This window comes from Salvelinus fontinalis, chromosome 23 (assembly GCF_029448725.1).
Source record: "Salvelinus fontinalis isolate EN_2023a chromosome 23, ASM2944872v1, whole genome shotgun sequence".
In the NCBI taxonomy this organism is placed as follows: Eukaryota; Metazoa; Chordata; class Actinopteri; order Salmoniformes; family Salmonidae; genus Salvelinus; species Salvelinus fontinalis.
The window spans coordinates 26879989-26901558 of record NC_074687.1 but is presented as its reverse complement, the minus strand read 5'-3'; the positions used below and the strand labels follow the sequence as shown (position 1 = coordinate 26901558).

Genomic DNA, 21570 nt, shown 5'->3' with positions numbered 1-21570 from the left:
CTAAGTAATAATAGCAATTTTCCATCCATATGTCTGCTGTCTGACTTATTCATCATGAATAAACCTCAGAGGCTCTATACGTTCTCCTTTCTTGATAAGCACACTTACTGAATTGATAACGGGCTTGATAGTAAATTAGCTCAAATGTATTCTAACATTACACAAGTGCATAAGTTAGAATATCAATTTCCAGGTTTGTGCAGAACATTGAATTGAGGAAATGCAACACTCATCTAATGTCACGGCCGTTGAAAGAAGAGGACCAAGGTGCAGCGTAGTGAGCGTACATTCTCTTTTTATTAGAAAAGACGCCGAACAAAACAATAAACACTACAAAACAAACCGTGAAGCTAAAGGTTATGTGCCCTAAACAAAGTCAACTTCCCACAAAGACAGGTGGGAAAAAGGGCTACATAAGTATGGTTCTCAATCAGAGACAACGATAGACAGCTGTCCCTGATTGAGAACCCTACCCGGCCAAAACATAGAAATACAAATAATAGAACATAGAATGCCCACCCCAACTCACGCCCTGACCAAACCAAAATAGAGACATAAAAAGGATCTCTAAGGTCAGGGTGTGACATCTAAAAATTAAAACAAATACATTTTTTGGTGGGGGGCAACTGTCTTCACTGCATATTGGTAGATATATTTAAAGTAACCAAACTATTCACATTTTATGAATGACAGAACTTAAAGACTTCAATGCTGCCACATATTGTAGTTGTATTTTTTGTTGACTGGTAATCCAATTCCCTGGAACAGGTGAAGGTGTTCCCTCTGCGAATTGCAGAAGCGTGTGATGGTTAACAGTGACACATGGAACCTCAAACCGTCTGATGCTAGCCATAGCAGAGCATACTGTTGTCATTAACAAGATATGTGGTAGTTAAGTGTCTGTCATGTCCCTTTAGTCGTGGATACGGCATTCTAAGTAGGTTGAAATGTTTGCTTTTGTGTTGGAGTGAAAAAGGACAGTATACTGTCTTCTAGGAGGAGGATTGGACAGCCGTGCTCTAAAGTGTACGGAGGTGCTGGGTAGAATAGTGTGATTTGTTGCAAGAACCGTGTGCTCCAGCAAATGCTCTGTAGTTCAGTGGTAGGGTATATTGTACATGTTTGTGTGTGGAATTAACACTTACATTTTAATTCCAAGTCATATAAAAGTTGACCAAGTCGTGGAACAGTCTACCCCTCAAAACATAAGGAGTCAGTGATGTAAACTCTGTAAAATACAACAGGGACAAAAGGAAAGGTTAGTCTACTTCCACCTGTGCTCCACTGATGTATAGTAGACCTTGGCACTCATTGTGATGAGACAAACATAAGAACCTCCCCCAAAAAATGCCTCTACTCATCTTTAACAGAAGTGCGTGTTCAGCTAGGCTATCTTAACGTAGTGTCAGATATTGGTACGCGAGGCTATAGTCATTTGTTGTTCTGATTTATTGAAGCTGAACCCAGTCGTGGTGGTCAATTTGTAGGGTGTATGATGTGAATGTCCAACTTACATTTGAAATCCAAGTGTTAGAACAGTTGAGCTTTAAAACACAAGGGGGCAGTGATGTCTCTGTAAAACACAACAGAGAGAGGGTAAAGAAAAAAGGGTAGGAAGTGAGGGGGTCAGGAAAGGGTCAGGGGAATGCCTCTAGGAAATCAGTTGGCCTCACACCTGTTCACGAGAGGTTGGAACAGGCTCTTCCATGAGCAGTGCAATCAGCAGTGAGGTTTGTCTACATGATTGACAACAGTTAGAAAAGTAATGGAATTGACAGCAGATAATGGGTTTGTGTCCTATCATTTGCATTGTTTGAAGGTGGATTGAATAATCTGTGATTGAATTTTGACAAGGCCCCAAGGCTCTTACAGTTTCAAGCACAGACTGTCAAGTAAAGTGAAATGTAATGTGAGCGCAGTGGTCAGTCTGGTTAACCAGGATGACAGCAGAGCACAAGAAGACCTTTGTGATAGTTTGTGTATAGTATATGTATTGTGTTAGATATGGAGTCTTGATGTTGGAGTCTTGGTCTCAAGAATACTTGACAATACATAAATGCGGTAGTGGACTTGGATTCAAGAATTCTTGTCATGACGCCATCTCTGTAAGTGTGCTCGATGGTCAATGATGTGTGTGAATGCACAGTACATTCTAAATCCAAGTCATAGAACAGTAGACCCTTAGAACATGAGGAGGCGGTGATGTCTCTGTAAAAGAGATTAGAGAAAGACAAAAAGGAAGCAGTGATGTCTCTGTAAAAGAGATTAGAGAAAGACAAAAAGGAAACAGTGATGTCTCTGTAAAAGAGATTAGAGAAAGACAAAAAGGAAGCAGTGATGTCTCTGTAAAAGAGATTAGAGAAAGACAAAAAGGAAGCAGTGATGTCTCTGTAAAAGAGATTAGAGAAAGACAAAAAGGAAGCAGTGATGTCTCTGTAAAAGAGATTAGAGAAAGACAAAAAGGAATAGTGATGTCTCTGTAAAAGAGATTAGAGAAAGACAAAAAGGAATAGTGATGTCTCTGTAAAAGAGATTAGAGAAAGACAAAAAGGAAGCAGTGATGTCTCTGTAAAAGAGATTAGAGAAAGACCAAAAGGAGGCAGTGGAGTATCTGTATAAGAAAACAGAGAAAGACAAACTTGAGACATCTATGGCATTGTGTTGTGTGACAAAACTGCACATTTTAAAGTGGCCTTTTATTGTCGCCAGCACAAGGTGCACCTGTTTAATGATAATGCTGTTTCATCAGCTTCTTGATATGCCACACCTGTCGGGTAGATGGATTATCTTGGCAAGTAGAAATGCTCACTAACTTGGATGTAAACAAATTTGTGCACAACATTTGAGAGAAATATGCTTTTTGTGCATATAGAACATTTCTGTGATTTGTTTATTTCAGCTCATGAAACGTGGGACCAACGCTTTACATGTGTGTTTATATTTGTGTTCAGTGTAGATAGACCAGATATCTACAAAAGAAGACTGACAGAGACACACACAGACTCCAAATAGCTAGCTTTTATCTAATTGAAAAGCAGTTTCTCAAATGAGCTAGCAAGACACATTTGATTACCTGCTCAATATTTCAAATACCAAACCAAAAACGAATGAACAGTCAAGCAAGTTAGCTAGCTAGCGATCTAACTACAAAGCTAACCACTTTGCTAGATAGCTTAGCTAAGAAATTGCCTGGACCTAGCTTCCACTTTCCAGCTAATTATTTCGCATTCAGCATTTTTGGCATGGTCACAATAGCTATCGCCGCTTTGGTAGAACAGGGCAGGGAACCCAGAGACAGCAAAAATGATATTCTCCTCCATGCTGCAAACCTTTCTGAAGCCTTGCGAAACACGTACATCAAGTACTGAAAATGTTGGTTAAACATCTTGCAAAATCAACATATGGTGGACAAATGGCGTAAAGGTCAACGTGTAACAAGGTCATCTCTAATGCCTTTCAGAGGAGTCCGTGGGAGTAAAGAGATTATAATGATGATGATAATGATGGAAATGAAAGCAACTGTGATGGTGCTACTGATAATAATGCTCGGGATGTAAACAAAGCTATAGATTGAGGTCACTGAGGAGAATAGAGAGGTTATAGTGTCTACTGTTAGATGGGGCGTCATTGATGTCAAAAATGTTTAGCGACAGAAGAGGTTCAGACCACACATGAACGCGTTTGTGAATTCCATATTGCCTGTGATGACGCATTTTCAGCATTGGGCTATTACACATTAGCACATCACCATAGTTACAATCAGGTGCAGTTCCAGTAAGTCCTGTGTGTTTGGTCAGAGCTCTGCAGTCAGACAGACAGTCAGCCAGTCAGACAGTCAGACAGACATAGAGGATGATGTTGCCCTTTATGAATCACACAGCGAGTGTAGTCTAAGTCACAGCATTCTTTCAATTTTTTTCTCTTCAGATTACTTTAAAGGTTCAGCGTGAGGTGTCCCTTTTATCTACCTCAAGGTCACCCATGCCCCCCCCCCCCATGCCCCCAACCCCCCATCCTCGGGTTAAGGGGATGATAGATGTTCATCTGTTCGGGGGGTGAGGCGGGCGAGAGAGGAATGCTGGGATGCTCATTTGCAAGGGAAATGTAGCCTTTATTAGTTAATGTCTGCCTCTTCGCCACAGGAGGCCCTCTAATTGCCCTCTACATGCAGCAATTTCCACCCAATGTATTCCAGGCAGGCATGGCGTGGGTCAGCCGAGTGGGCCCACCACAAGCCCCAGATAGGACCAGATATTACTCTTAGGCCCTCTATATACGCCACACTAGGCTCTCTGGCCTTATCCCTCAGCGATTGGCGTTGAGAACAGAGACATCAGAGCAGAACAGAGCAGCAGCTTCTGCCCTGTTAATTATGAATCTGAGGTATTAGGTAGGAAATAGAGTTAATTATGAATCTGAGGTATTACGGAGAAAATATAATTAATTATGAATGTGGGGTATTTGTGAGAAAATATAGTTAATTATAAAATCTGTAGTATTAGGGAGAAAATATATGTAATTATTAATCTAGGTTATTGGGGAGAAAATAGAGGAAGCACATTATCGCCCGTCAGGTAAGTTCTGTCATCCTCTGCAGGTTGACTCACACACACACGCACGGGCACATTTCACACTGCCATCTCCTACCTGGACAAGAAGGGAAATAACTTTGTGAGAAGGCTATTAAGAGACTACAGCTCAGCGTTCAACACCATAGTCCCCTCCAAGTTTATCACCAAACTAGGGACCCTGGGACTGAACCACTCCCTTTGCAACTGGATCCTGGACTTCCTGACGGACCGGCAACAGGTGGTGAGAGTAGGTAACAACACCTCCGCATCACAATCATCATGTTTGCTGATGACATGACTCTGGTAGGCCTGATTACTGAAGGCGATGAGTCAGCCTACAGGGATGAGGTCAGAGACTTAGCAGTGTGGTGATAGGACAATAACCTCTCCCTCAACGTCAGTAAGACCATGGAGCTGATCGTGGACTATAGGAGAAAAGGGGAGAGCACGCCCCCATCCACATTGACAGGGCTGTTGTGGAGTTGGTCAAGAGCTTCAAGTTTATTGGCGTCCACATCACTAAGAACTTAACATGGTTCTCACACACCCGCACAGTCGTAAAGAGGGCACTGCATCTCCTCTTCCCCCTCAGGAGGCTGAAAGAATTTGTCATGGGCTCATAGATCCTCGAAACCTTCTACAGATGCACCATCAAAAGCATATTGACTGTCTGCATCACCGCTTGGTATGGCAAATGCACCGCCCTTGACCGCAAAGCACTACAGAGGGTGGTGTGTACAGCCCAGTACATCACTTGGGTTGAACTCCCTGCCATCCAGGACCTCTTTATCAGGCGGTGTCAGAGGAAGGTCCCAAAAATTGCCAATACCAGAGCATCGGCTCTCAGACCAACAGGCTCCGAGACAGCTTCTACCCCAAAGCCATAAAACTGCTAAATAGCCAGACCGCTTAACAGTCAATTATGGTACCCAAACTATCTGCACTGACTCTATCTTGCACTGACCCATCGCACACTCACTAAACTATATAAAAACACCATATATACACACACTCACTCACACACACTACATTGACACTCCCACACACATTCACAGATGCTACATATGCCAACACACATATAACACACACACACAGACCGACACAACACAAACATACATACATACATACGGTTAGGTTCTAAATAAACAGAGTAAAACTCACGGATGACTAGTAAAGCTCAAACCAAGTTTATTCACCCACTGGGTCACACAGCTGCATAAGACAAAGACATGTTTACACAAGCTCATATATTTATACCTTCCTCCTATGCCGAGTCTCCTCCTTGCACGTCTGGACAGCCAATAGATCTCTGGTGCTAGACAGGACTTTAGTGATTCCTGTTCTTTCTCACTTCATCTGACCTGACCTTGGCCCAAATTCCTCACTCCTCCCCAAATCACGGCTGTCCTACCTCATCTGTTGACTGAAACCAGACTGTGGCCCTTCTCCTCTCCATAGGATACCTGCTGTCTAACAATAACATGTTCTGACAGAATGTAAACATTCTGCATTCCCCTATCTCCATCAGTAACATGAATACGGATAGTTCATATTTCAAGTTTAGAAGTCAGTACCCATCAATACACATCACACACACACACACACACACACACACACACACACACACACACACACACACACACACACACACACACACACACACACACACACACACACACACACACACACACACACACACACACACACTCATAATTTTCTGCTGCCACTATTCTTTATTTTACTCTTATTATTATCTATCCTGATGTCTAGTCACTTTACCCTACCTTCATGTACATACCTACCTAAAATACCTTATTATTATCTATCCTGATGCCTAGTCACTTTACCCTGCCTTCATGTACATATCTACCTCAAATACCTTATTATTATCTATCCTGATGTCTAGTCACTTTACCCTGCCTTCTTGTACATATATACCTCAAATACCTTATTATTATCTATCCTGATATCTAGTCACTTTACCCTGCCTTCATGTACATATCTACCTCAAACACCTTATTATTATCTATCCTGATGCCTAGTCACTTTACCCTGCCTTCATGTACATATCTACCTCAAATACCTTATTATTATCTATCCTGATGCCTAGTCACTTTACCCTGCCTTCATGTACATATCTACCTCAAACACCTTATTATTATCTATCCTGATGCCTAGTCACTTTACCCTGCCTTCATGTACATATCTACCTCAAATACCTTATTATTATCTATCCTGATGTCTAGTCACTTTACCCTGCCTTCTTGTACATATATACCTTCTTGTACAAATCTACCTCAAATACCTTGTACATCTGCACATTGATCTGGTACTGGTACACCCTGTATATAGCTCCACATTAATCTGGTAATGGTACACCCTGTATATAGCTCCACATTGATCTGGTACTGGTACTCCCTGTATATAGCTCCACATTGATCTGGTACTGGTACTCCCTGTGTATAGCTCCACATTGATCTGGTACTGGTACACCCTGTATATAGCTCCACATTAATCTGGTAATGGTACACCCTGTATATAGCTCCACATTGATCTGGTGCTGGTACTCCCTGTATATAGCTCCACATTGATCTGGTGCTGGTACTCCCTGTATATAGATGCACATTGATCTGGTACTGTTACTCCCTGTGTATAGCTCCACATTGATCTGGTACTGGTACTCCCTGTATATAGCTCCACATTGATCTGGTACTGGTACTCCCTGTATATAGCTCCACATTGATCTGGTACTGGTACACCCTGTATATAGCTCCACATTGATCTGGTACTGGTACACCCTGTATATAGCTCCACATTGATCTGGTACTGGTACTCCCTGTATATAGCTCCACATTGATCTGGTACTGGTACACCCTGTATATAGCTCCACATTGATCTGGTACTGGTACTCCCTGTATATAGCTCCACATTGACCTGGTACTGGTACTCCCTGTATATAGCTCCACATTGATCTGGTACTGGTACTCCCTGTATATACAGTAGCTCCACATTGATCTGGTACTGGTACTCCCTGTATATACAGTAGTTCCACATTGATCTGGTACTGGTACACCCTGTACATAGCTCCACATTGATCTGGTACTGGTACTCCCTGTATATAGCTCCACATTGATCTGGTACTGGTACTCCCTGTATATACAGTAGCTCCACATTGATCTGGTACTGATACACCCTGTATATAGCTCCACATTGATCTGGTACTGGTACTCCCTGTATATACAGTAGCTCCACATTGATCTGGTACTGGTACTCCCTGTATATAGCTCCACATTGATCTGGTACTCCCTGTATATAGCTCCACATTGATCTGGTACTGGTACTTCCTGTATATAGCTCCACATTGATCTGGTACTGGTACACCCTGTATATAGCTCCACATTGATCTGGTACTGGTACACCCTGTATATAGCTCCACATTGATCTGGTACTGGTACTCCCTGTATATAGCTCCACATTGATCTGGTACTGGTACACCCTGTATATAGCTCCACATTGATCTGGTACTGGTACACCCTGTATATAGCTCAACATTGATCTGGTACTGGTACACCTTGTATATAGCTCCACATTGATCTGGTACTGGTACTCCCTGTATATAGCTCCACATTGATCTGGTACTCCCTGTATATAGCTCCACATTGATCTGGTACTGGTACTCCCTGTATATAGCTCCACATTGATCTAGTACTGGTACTCCCTGTATATAGCTCCACATTGATCTGGTACTCCCTGTATTTAGCTCCACATTGATCTGGTACTGGTACTCCCTGTATATAGCTCCACATTGATCTGGTACTCCCTGTATTTAGCTCCACATTGATCTGGTACTGGTACTCCCTGTATATAGCTCCACATTGATCTGGTACTGGTACTCCCTGTATATAGCTCCACATTGATCTGGTACTGGTACTCCCTGTATATAGCTGCACATTGATCTGGTACTGGTACTCCCTGTATATAGCTCCACATTGATCTGGTAACTGGTACTCCCTGTATATACAGTAGCTCCACGATGATCTGGTACTGGTACACCCTGTATATAGCTCCACATTGATCTGGTACTGGTACACCCTGTATAAAGCTCCACATTGATCTGGTACTGGTACTCCCTGTATATAGCTCCACATTGATCTGGTACTGGTACTCCCTGTATATAGCTCCACATTGATCTTGTACTGGTACTCCCTGTATATAGCTCCACATTGATCTGGTACTGGTACACCCTGTATATAGCTCCACATTGATCTGGTACTGGTACTCCCTGTATATAGCTCCACATTGATCTGGTACTGGTACACCCTGTATAGAGCTCCACATTGATCTGGTACTGGTACACCCTGTATATAGCTCCACATTGATCTGGTACTGGTACTCCCTGTAAATAGCTCCACATTGATCTGGTACTGGTACTCCTTGTATATAGCTCCACATTGATCTAGTACTGGTACTCCCTGTATATAGCTCCACATTGATCTGGTACTGGTACACCCTGTATATAGCTCCACATTGATCTGGTACTGGTACACCCTGTATATAGCTCCACATTGATCTGGTACTGGTACACCCTGTATATAGCTCCACATTGATCTGGTACTGGTACACCCTGTATATAGCTCCACATTGATCTGGTACTGGTACTCCCTGTAAATAGCTCCACATTGATCTGGTACTGGTACTCCTTGTATATAGCTCCACATTGATCTGGTACTGGTTCTCCCTGTATATACAGTAGCTCCACATTGATCTGGTACTGGTACACCCTGTATATAGCTCCACCACATTGATCTGGTACTGGTACTCCCTGTATATAGCTCCACATTGATCTGGTACTGGTACTCCCTGTATATAGCTCCACATTGATCTGGTACTGGTACTCCCTGTATATAGCTCCACATTGATCTGGTTCTGGTACACCCTGTATATAGCGCCATTCTGGGGTATTTTATTTTATTACTCTTGTGTTAACTGTTTTAATTGTAAATCTCTGCATTGTTGGGAAGGGCTCGTAAGCAAGCATGTTCAGGGTAATGTCTACATTAGTTGTATTCATTGAATGTGACAAATAAAATGTGATTTGATTTGAATTGACACTTGCGCACACACAAGCAAGGCGAAACACACCAAAGCACACATGCACACACACATTCACAAACACATACATGCAAGCACATACACACAAACACGTACACGAACACACAAATAAACACACACACAAACAGGCACAAACACAGAAACACTGGGGTCTGGGGCTGGCTGTGGGCAGTAGTGGATGCAACAGTATGCATCTGTACTCTTTGACTCACTGCCACGCTTGTCTCCAAGGTGACCACTCATCTAGTGTACTGTAGTCACGGACACCACATCTGTCACCTTGAGTATCACAACCAATGGCTGGGCAGAATCACAGCAATAACATTATATTCAACAAACATGAATCCATGCAAATTAGCCATAGCAATCAAGACCAATACCATAACATAGAATGGTAATTTGTTTTACATGTTTGACAAAAATGGAGAGAGGAGATATTAAACACAAACCATTTTGGCCACGTCTAAAGTATTTGAGTGGTGGGATTGGGGAAAGTGTCCAGAAGAGGTGTGTGTGTGTGTGTGTGTGTTGTGCGTGTATATAAAAGATGTTTTGACTGGCATGTCTAAGTGAATTGAGTCGTAGGAAGAGAAAGTGAACTTGCCAGCTGTCAGTCTCTTATAAGCTGAATCCATCACAATGTCAGTGTCCTTCTAACCCAAAGAGACAAATGTGTGTGTGTTGTCTCTAAGTGTGTGTGAGCGCGCGTGCATGGGAATGTCTGCGTGTGTGTGTGGGGGGGATTGGGTGTGTCCTCATATGCATTTATGTTGTCTTTTAAGCTTATTCACACTAATTACTTTTCTTTGCCTAACAATATATTTTTACAGCTTATACATTAGTCATGGTGAATCCATTTACAGAAGTGGAGATATGCTTGGATCCAGCTGTACTATACTCTTGATGCTGATGCAGCAGAAGCAAGCAGCTAAGCTCTTCCCAGCAGTCCGTTTCAGTAAACAATCTAGACATGAGACTGTCTTTCAAAAGCCTGATCCACTGACCGCTGGAATCCGTGTAGTGAATCAGAATATAAGCTCGTAAGACTTCAGGATGGTTGAACGAGGCTATAGTCCTTTAGTCCTGTGGATAAAGAACTTCCTTCCTAATGTGGACATTAACAGATACACCGTTTCCAGGAAGTTAATGTTGCTGTTAACCCTGACCTTTGATCCCCTCTTTAGCTGTCATCCTGGAGTGACACCTCCTTACCTCTGGTGATCCCACCTCTTAGCCACAGCTGTGGCATAGTGGGTGTGAACGACAGCGGGGAATCTCATTGGCATGGGAGGTTGTCTGTCTCCTTATGATTGACTTCTATTGCTATATGCTATCATGATCTTTACACACCTCAGTATCAGCACTGTCACTTGTTATTCAACATCTACTTTGATGCACAGATCTTATTCGGTTGTTTTATTCATTTACTGAATCATGTAACTTAGGGGTCGGCAACAGTTGCCTGCGGGTCAAAACCAGCCCGCAAGTAATTATTTTTGGGGCCGCCAAAGTTTTTATTTATTAACAAAAAATAAGTAAATAAAAAATAACAATTATTTATATATATATATATGTGATCATGTCTCAAATTAATCAAGGTATGAAATGATAACATACCAATCGCTTTTTGGGCTTAGGTGTAGTTAATTTACAATGTATAAATTTGTATAATTATTTTCCGGCCCCTCGACAATTAGTTCCAACAAAAATTATCCTACAGCTGAATCTAGTTGGCTACCCCTGCTGTACCTTAAATATTTGGGTCTATTTAATTTGTCTTACAAGATTCCTAGAAAACAAAGAATCTTATTTTCAATGATTCGGTTGTGAGTTCAACATTTGTGAATCAGATAATCTGATAAATAATGTTGAAGGACTGAGGAGCAGAGTGGTAAAGAGCTGTTTCTCACTCCACATGTCATCTGTCTATCTGTTCCCAGCAATGCCAGCCTGGGGAGGAGACTAGTTAGTAATATTAAACATAGCAGAACCTACCCTCAGAGTCACCCTGTGGGACTCCAAGTGCAGGATGCCAGTTTAGGAGTGACCAAAGAAGGTGCTTTGTGTCTTTCTTTCTCTCTCTCTCACTTGCTGGTGCCTTCACGGATATAGGGTGTGTGTGTGTTTGTGTTTTTTGGAAGCAAAATGTTTCAATTAGGGGGCCTCCCGATTGCCGCAGCGGTCTAAGGCACTGCAGTGCTAGAGGCGTCACAACAGACCCGGGTTTGTTCCCGGGGTGTGTCACAACCGGCCGTGATAGGGAGTCCCATAGGGCGGCGCAAAATTGGCCCAGCGCTGTCCGGGTTAGGGGAGGGTTTGGCCGGGGGGGGCTTTATTTGGCTGATTGCAATCTAGTGACTCCTTGTGGCGGGCCGGGCACCTGCACGCTGACCTCGGTAGTCAGTTGAACAGTGTTTCCTCTGAGACATTGGTGTGGCTGGCTTCTGAATTAAGCGGGCGGGTGTTAAGAAGCGCGGATTGGTGGGTCATGTTTCGGAGGACGCATAACTCGACCTTTGCCTCCCGAGCCCATTGGGGAGTTACAGCAATGACACAAGATCAAAATTGGGGAGAAAAAGGGGGTAAAATACAAAAAAGTATATATACAGCTACAGTTGGAAGTTTACATACACTTAAGTTGGAGTAATTAAAACTCATTTTTCAACCACTCCACACATTTCTTGATAACAAACTATACTTTTGGCAAGTCGGTTAGAACATATACTTGGTGCATGAGACAAATAATTCTTCCAACAATTGTTTATAGACAGATCATTTCAGTTATAATTCACTGTATCACAATTCCAGTTCGTCATACGTTCACATACACTAAGTTGACTGTGCCTTTAAACAGCTTGGAAAATTCGAGAAAATTATGTCATGGCTTTAGAAGCTTCTGATAGGCTAATTGACATAATTTGAGTCAATTGGAGGTGTACCTGTGGATACATTTCAAGGCCTACCTTCAAACTCAGTGCCTCTTTGCTTGACATCATGGGAAAATCTACAGAAATCTGCCAAGACCTCAGAAAAAAAATAGTAGTCCTTCACAAGTCTGGTTCATCCTTGGGAGTAATTTCCAAATAACTGAAGGTACCATGTTCATCTGTACAAACAATTGTACGCAAGTATAAACACCATGGGACCACGCAGCCGTCTTACCCCTCAGGAAGGAGACGCGTTCTGTCTCCTAGAGATGAACGTACTTTGATGCGAAAAGTGCAAAACAATCTCAGAACAACAGCAAAGGACCTTGTGAAGATGCTGGATGAAACAGGTACAAAGGTATCTATATCCACAGTAAAACGAGTCCTATATCGACATAACCTGAAAGGCCGCTCAGCAAGGAAGAAGCCACTGCTCCAAAACTGCCATAAAAAAAGCCAGACTACTGTTTGCAACTGCACATGGGGACAAAGATCATACTGTTTGGAGAAATGTCCTCTGGTCTGATGAAAGAAAAATAGAACTCTTTGGCCATAATGACCATCGTTATGTTTGGAGGAAAACGGGGGAGGCTTGCAAGCCGAAGAACACCACCCCAGCTGTGAAGCACGGGGTGGCAGCATCATGTTGTGGGGGTGCTTTCCTGCATGAGGGACTGGTGCACTTCACAAAATAGATGGCATCATGAGAATGGAAAATTATGTGGATATATTGAAGCAAAATCTCAAGACATCAGTCAGGAAGTTAAAGCTTGGTCACAAATGGGTCTTCCAAATGAACATTGACCCCAAGCATTACTTCCAATGTTGTGGCAAAATGGCTTAATTAAGGACAGGTATCGGAGTAGCCATCACAAAGCCCTGACCTTAATCCTATAGAAAATGTGTGGACAGAACTGAAAAAGTGTGTGTGAGCAAGGAGGCCTACAAACCGGTCTCAGTTACACCAGCTCTGTCAGGAGGAATGGGCCAAAATTCACCCAACTTATTGTGGGAAGCTTGTGGAAGGCTACCTAAAACGTTTGACCCAAATTAAACTATTTAAAAGCACTGCTACCAAATACTAATTGACTGTATGTAAACTTGTGACCCACTGGGAATGTGATGAAAGAAATAAAAACTGAAATAAATCATTCTCTCTACTATTATTCTGACATTTCACATTCTTTAAATAAAGTGGTGATCCTAACTGACCAAAGACAGGGAATTCTTACTAGGATTAAATGTCAGGAATTGTGAAAAACTGAGTTTAATTGTATTTGGCTAAGGTGTATCTAAACTTCCGACTTCAACTGTATGTTTCTATTACAAGGCTGTATGGTTGTTTTATTTGAATGCCTTCTATTGTCACGTGCATTAAAATGTAGAACTTGCGGTAGCCTACTCATTTATTTTGTTTTGCCTTTTCTTCTCTCTGTGGCTAACCTTAACCTCTGGTCAGTCACTCTTGCTAGTGTTCTTGTTGATCAGAAGAATATCAGGTAGTGATGTGTGTGCTGTGGGGATGCCGTTTATTCTTCCGTAGCTCTGCCTTTCATTATAAGGTCACTGGGAGATTAAGCAATTCATATCAACAGTAAACAACACTGTGCTATTTCTCATCCATCATCATGTTTGGAAAAATAAAGTTAGATATAATTTGATCCCCTGTGTATGACACCTCTGTTTGTGTACTGACATAACTGTGTAGCTACGTGTTTGTTTTGTTTTTACAGTCTAATGCCATCTGGCATTACACACACACGCGCGCGCACTTGCCCGCACACAAACACAAAAACCACCCCCCCTGTTGTATTCCCTCAGTGGACCTTTGTCAGTGCTTTTGTGGAGGAGTGGGAAATAAAGTGCTCATAATTTATGCTGTTCTATTATGAGATATTCAAACAACCTTTTAGTGCAAACACACTCTGTTTAAGATATCCTCAACATCCACAGGGGATTACTATTTCTGCTGGCTCCTGCTGTCTGTGGCACCAAATAAAATCCTGAACAAACAAAAACACTGTTTATTTATGTCAAGCCCTGAGGATATGTCTGCTTGAACACTCATTGTATTTCCTCTCCCATGATTTTGCTTTAACTCTATCAGTCACTAATTGAATTGTTTATCAACCTTGCAGATGATAGAACAAAATTGCTACAAAGTTTTACGAAAGACAATCACTGACGAACTGAGTTTATCGCTAACATAATTTAGGGGTTTAAATATATACAGTACCTAATTAGTTATTATCATTATACCTGTTAAAATGTACCATGGATTAGTGTGGGATACTCCAGTTTTGCATCCCTGTGGGCATTGGTAATAAAAAGCCATATTCACAGATCACCATCTAGTGGAGACCGGTTGAACATCGTTTTTTTGGAAGATGGAAATTAATGTGGAACATCATTATTTTTTGGCCACGTTCTACACGGAATTTCTAAAAGTGACACGAAAGGGTGAAAAAATGTCACTAGTTACCACAGCCACAAAGTTATTCACCCCGCTTATGATTTTAGACATAACCCTAACCTCAACCCTTACCTTAACTACACTGCTAACCTTACGTCTAACCGTAACCTTAAAGCACGTTTTTGTTTTCATGAATTTTTACGATAGACTTTGTGGCTGTGATAACTAGTGAAAAAAAAAAATACTCACAGGAAGTACATAGGTAACTACGTTAGCTTTTCCGCCGGGTTTAGTCTGTCAAGCTGCTCATATCTGAAAATACAATTTGTGTGAGCTTTTGGACCAAATGACAGCAATTTTTTTATCACGCTGCATGCAGTTAAATCGCTAAATGATGGGAGAGAGGTAAATATGTAACGTTAGCTAGCTAAATAGATACAGTATATATACCAAGTTGATGCTAGCTAGGTGGCTAATGTGGTTAACTGGCATTTTCTACTGTGAATTACAAATCGATGTTCGCACAGAGAGGAGCTGTAAACTTGAGCATTTCGGGACACGTAGCTACATTTGCAAACTACGTCTTGTCGATTTATACATAGCTAGTCTAGATAATGTTTCTGCATGCACTGCCTGGTCGGGTAATCCCTTTTCCAGTTAGCAAATAGCTAACTGTTCAAATAGTAACGTTATTTGTTGTTGACAAGACATGACAGCACGCAAATTAGATAACGTTAGCAGTTATTTATGTCAATCATAATGTTTTTCTTGACAGTTGCATTCCTAATTTGACCCATTTGGCAGGTTGCCACGCCTCCATTGTTTTCAGTTCTAAAACACCATGTCTGATGTGACATGGATGGAATTGTCAGGAAATATATTACCGTTGGAATGTTCTATTCCAATGAGTTGGTGTCATGTGCATTAGAGCCAACCATCCCATATGTTGTATAGTCAAATACCTGTCTCGTATATGCCAACCAATTCACAGTGGCAACCCAACCAGGTATTGTGTAATTGAGGCGTGTTTGGTTCTAATCCGTTAAATGGTCGGGCAGATTAAGCGCAACAGTGGAATAATTCGGGAAAGAACTACCGGTTCTTCTACAGTCCAATGGCCCTAGGGTGAAAACAGTCGGCCTAATTTCTCCAGTTAACCGCCACTGAGACTGTAGCAATATCAGAGACACGCTTGCTTTAACATTGAGGCCAGGCAGGACATCGGCTGATTGATAGTGGCTTTGTGTGTGTGTGTGTGTGTGTGTGTGTGTGTGTGTGTGTGTGTGTGTGTGTGTGTGTGTGTGTGTGTCTGTGTGTGTGCGCGAATGTGCGTGTTGCTCCACTGGTTTCTGTTTCATCTCTAAAGTGTAAATGGTATTGTTATTGTTGAGTATTGTTATTACCATCTGTGGAAGGCTTGCTGAACTGTAAATTGTGAGAGGAGATGAACAATCTATTGAGTGGTCCTTGTCTCTAGTGCATGAGTCATGATTTTCTCTCCTCTTCTCCCCCAATCTTCTTTCTCGCTCTCTCCTTCTCCCCTCCTCCCCCAATCCCCTCTCTCTCTCTGCAAAGAGTGTGTGTGGTGGTGGTGTGATCCTGTGTGTCTCTGTGCCATGGAAAAGCCGTGGAGGCTGTGGGGCTCGGTGGAGCGCTGTGCCCTGGCCTTGGCTTCCTGGTCCTGGGGTGCCTGTCGCATCTCTCTCCTGGCCCTCATCCTCACCTTCCACCTCTATGGAGGCTTCTTTCTCCTGGCTCTCATCCTGGCCTCGGTGGCCGCCATCCTCTACAAGTTCCAGGACGTGCTGCTCTACTTCCCCGACCAGCCCTCCTCCTCCCGGCTCTATGTGGCCATGCCAACAGGCATCCCCCATGAGAACGTCTACATCCGCACCAAGGACGGCGTGCGCCTCAACCTTATTCTGCTCCGCTACACCGGCGGAGACAGCCTTGATAACCCCGGGGTCGCCCCCATCAACGCATCTAACCCTGCCTCCACGGCACCACCCACAATCCTTTATTTCCACGGCAACGCGGGCAACATCGGGCACCGGGTGCCCAACGCTCTGCTGATGCTGGTGAACCTGAAGGCCAACGTGGTGCTGGTGGACTACCGGGGGTATGGGAAGAGCGAGGGCGAGCCCAGTGAGGACGGCCTGTACCTGGACGCCCAGGCCACGCTGGACTACGTGATGACCCGGCCTGACCTGGACAAGACCAAGGTGATGGTGTTTGGCCGCTCTCTGGGGGGCGCGGTGGCGGTTCGCCTGGCCTCGGCAAACCCTCATCGCGTGGCGGCCATCGTGGTGGAGAACACCTTCCTCAGCATCCCCCACATGGCTGCCACGCTTTTCTCCTTCCTGCCCATGAGGCTGCTGCCCCTGTGGTTCTACCGGAACCAGTTCCTGTCCTACAGACAGGTGGCGCTGTGCCGGATGCCCTCGCTGTTCGTGTCGGGCCTATCAGACCAGCTCATCCCGCCCGTCATGATGAAGCAACTTTACGAGCTGTCGCCGGCACGGACTAAACGTCTGGCCATCTTCTCTGAGGGCACGCACAACGACACATGGCAGTGCCAGGGCTACTTCGCCGCCCTGGAACAGTTTGTCAAGGACCTGATGAATAGCCACACCCGCGAGGAGAGCATCCAGTCCACAGCCAGCGTCACAATCATCTAGTCTAGAGAGAGGAAGAGTCTAGAGAGAACCCTACAGTCCATACTCCCTATGCACTTGTGTAGATCTAAACCATTGATTAGGTGTAATAAGCAATATGGCTAAGGAAAGGTGAAGCAAACCACTACCATATTGCTTATACCTGTCTAGTTCTTTCTGATCTACTTGAAGTGTCTATGGTAGGGTAGCAGTAACTAGGCTGAGCTACTAGGGTCAGGTTGGAGAGAATGTTCATTTCTACACTTTTGGTTTTATCATGGTCTTTTTCCATAGTAACTGTACCATATCAAACATTTGGGGAGTACTTTAGGTGTGGGGGGTGTTTGGGGTGGATGGATGATTAACGTGGAAATATCTTCATAAGTCTAATTGTGTGTGAAATATGACTGCAGTGGGTGAACATGTACTTGTTATGGCATTTTTTGAATAGATTACAAACCATACACAACTATGATCATCCTGCCAAACAAAACCACACTTTTTAAAACACTTTTAAAAGAAAATAAACTACTGGAGCCAAAGCTGCACCTGAACCTCCAGAATTCAATGTCAATGTTTAGCTAACATAATAGCATTTCAGTAAATCACTAAGACATTTTTGACTAATATTATAGTGTTTCAGTAATTCAATAAAAAAGTTTGTTTATTTTAATTGTGTAATCTGTTATTTCATGACACGCAGTTTAAAGTTACATGCGTGAGGATCTTATAGGCATCATAGTGTCCTCATAGATTCATATTCTACTTTTTACAGAAAGTCCTGTTGATATCAGCCGAGAGAGAGCCAGTATGATACAGCCCATAAGGCACTATGTATGTGGCACTCTGAAAAGGAGCATGAGCAACCTGAATATTTCAGTCCCAAACTATTTTGTTGTTGTAAATGGCCAGATGATATTCCAATGTTGCATAAATCCCATTCTAGACTGTATATTCTCTGACAATAAATGTAAACGCCTATGTGGCTGGAGCTGTTGTCAACTCTTTGCATAGTTGACCCGTGACCCGTTATCTTGGTTGCCAACACCAGGGCTTTCAGACGGATGTGACCTTTAGATTGTTGCTGATAGAACTGTACTATAAAGAACAGACACATATTCTGAATTATGACGTGTCAGGCTTGTCTGTCTGTACAAAACATTTTTATCTGCAATGTTCTGAATTCTGCAAACTATTAAAAACCAGAAGACCCTCACCCAAATACCATGGCCTGTGAAAAACCTAGCTCTGTTAGCTTCCTGTGAAAGTGAAGGACACTTCGTGGGATAGAGTGTGTGTTAGGTATGTGAGGGTTATATTTTCATCTCTGCGTTTGCACCATGAGACTTGTTACTAAGTTGTATTATTATTTGTGTTATTCTATTCTTCTCAATGTAATGATTGTTCCGTCAAGTAGGCTAGTGTCTCATTTCACCACATGGCTCTTTGTGGAGAAATGGCTTTACCTGCTCGGAGTGCTTTTAAAGAGCTAATGAACCTTTCCTGCATGTCTTCCAGGGACTGGAGCTGAGGGAGACAAATAGAAACTCTAACCCTGCTGGGTCGTGATCATTAACAGATTATAACAGGGAGGGAATACCTGTCCAATAAGAAATGCTCAATTTTGTTTTTTTAGTTACAAGATCTATTGCTACATTGTGCGCTAATTGGGGTGGCACATTTTGGGTAATATTCAGAGGTGGAAACGTACTGTGGGAATTAACAGAAATATATGCAAATTAATTAACCATTTTTAAATGTAAATGTTTTTTGCATTGGATGTATTTACCATATCATATAGAGAAAAACATAAACCTTATCATAAGTAGATATAATTGCAAATGATTACATCCTTCCAATATATATATATTTTTTAAATGTTACGAATTTAACTTCAAAGAAGAGTTGACTCTTCACATGGGAGGATTTCACTAAACAACAGAAGGGAATATTGAATGATCCCCAATGATCCATCTTATCTCAGAAAGATGTTTTCAACATACATCTGTAAAATGATAGTCTAGAAACTAAAGCTTTGGTTGTCTTCCTCTCAGGCTTCCATGTCTTCTCCCTGGACCTCCTCAATGTCCATCTCTTGAACGTCAGACTCTGAGGCCTCATCTTCACTGTCACTTTCCAACCTTGTTGAGGATGGCTCGTTGTCAGAGTCAAAAAGCCTCAAATTTGCCGGGATGGCCACCGATTTTTCAGCCTGTTGCGTGCTTTTGTTGTGTTCCCAAACAAGGACCAGTTGCGCTCTGAGGCAGCTGATGTTGGTGGGATTTGGAGGATGATGGAGGAAACAGGGGAAAGAAACTCAGATCCACAAAGTCCCTTGCACCAGGTGGCTGATGAGATATGTTGGCACTACTGCCATATTGTATTTCCATCCCAAAGACTAACATAATGACAACACCCCCCCAACTGCTGTTGCTGGGCAGCTTCAATGTGGTGTTCTTATTCTTCTCACTTTGCTTGGTGAGGTAGATTGCTGCTATTACTTGATGACCCTTCACATACCTAACCATTTCCTTGGATGTCTTGTAGTGTATCCATTGTTTTCACTGCCACAATGTCCTTGAGGAGCAGATTCAATGCATGAGCAGCACAGCCAATGGGTGTGATGTGAGGGTAGGATTCCTACACTTTAGACCAAGCAGCCTTCATGTTCACAGCATTGTCTGTCATCAGTGCAAATACCTTCTGTGGTCCAAGGTCATTGATGACTGGCGTCAGCTCATCTGCAATGTAGAGACTAGTGTGTCTGTTGTCCCTTGTGTCTGTGCTCTTGTAGAATACTGGTTGAGGGGTGGAGATGATGTAGTTAATTATTCCTTGCCCACAAACATTCGACCACCCATCAGAGATGATTGCAATACAGTCTGCTTTCTCTATGATTGGCTTGACCTTCACTTGAACTGTGTTGAACTCTACATCCAGCAAATGAGTAGATAAAGCATGTCTGGTTGGAGGGGTGTATGCTGGGCGAAGAACATTCAGAAATCTCTTCCAATACACATTGCCTGTGAGCATCAGAGGTGAATCAGTTGCATACAAAGCTCGTGCAAGACATTCATCAGTATTTCTTTGACTACGTTCCTCCATTGAGTCAAAAACACTTCTGATTCCAGGAGGACCATGAGCTGTTGCTATCGATAACGTGTCTCATCATTTTCACCTCAGATAGAGGGACTTTTGTGAGAGGTTGCTTGTTGTGAGCGCTAAGAGAACTTTATGCACTTGGCCAGATGATTCTGCATCTTTGTTGCATTCTTCACATATGATTTGGCACAGTATTTGCAAATGTACACAGCTTTTCCTTCTACATTAGCTGCAATGAAATGTCTCCACACATCAGATAGTGCCCGTGGCATTTCCCTGTAAAGATGCCACAAGACCTAGAATTGCTTTATGTGTATCCCACAAAAAAGTTTCACTGTTATAAGCTAACTTTTTTAATGAATTTAAGCAACATTCCCCAAATTCCAGGGCTTAACTTCCCATGGAAAATGTCCGGAAAGTTTCCGACCCATTGCAACCCGAGCACAAATGAATATGACTCTATTCTCTGTTCCATCTCGGTCTCACTGCAGCATACTACAGTGCAGTTCTACTGTGTCAAAGCCATTCTGACACACCAAACAGAGACACTCAGAATCAGCAGACATGTTGGCTCTAGAATCTAACTTCAGACTGAACTGCTTTTATCACAGTGAGCTGAAACGGTCACAGAGACATTTTCATCTACAACACTAATTATTCACTATATACACGACCGTTCAAAAGTTTGGGGTCACTTAGAAATGTCCTTGTTTTTGAAAGAAAGCACCTTTTTTGTCTATTAAAATAACATCAAATTGATCAGAAATACAGTGTCGACATTGTTAATGTTT

The 21570-nt window shown here is 42.6% G+C and overlaps 1 protein-coding gene across 1 annotated transcript; it reads left to right on the top strand.

Annotated features, from left to right (window-relative positions):
* The first annotated feature begins 15132 nt into the window (after positions 1 to 15132).
* Positions 15133 to 18350, top strand: LOC129821074 (protein ABHD13-like). The gene is made up of 2 exons (XM_055878335.1): positions 15133 to 15428; positions 16599 to 18350. The coding sequence occupies exon 2, from the start codon at positions 16640 to 16642 to the stop codon at positions 17699 to 17701; it is 1062 nt and encodes a 353-aa protein (XP_055734310.1). The 5' UTR covers positions 15133 to 15428; positions 16599 to 16639; the 3' UTR covers positions 17702 to 18350.
* The last annotated feature ends 3220 nt before the right edge of the window (positions 18351 to 21570 follow it).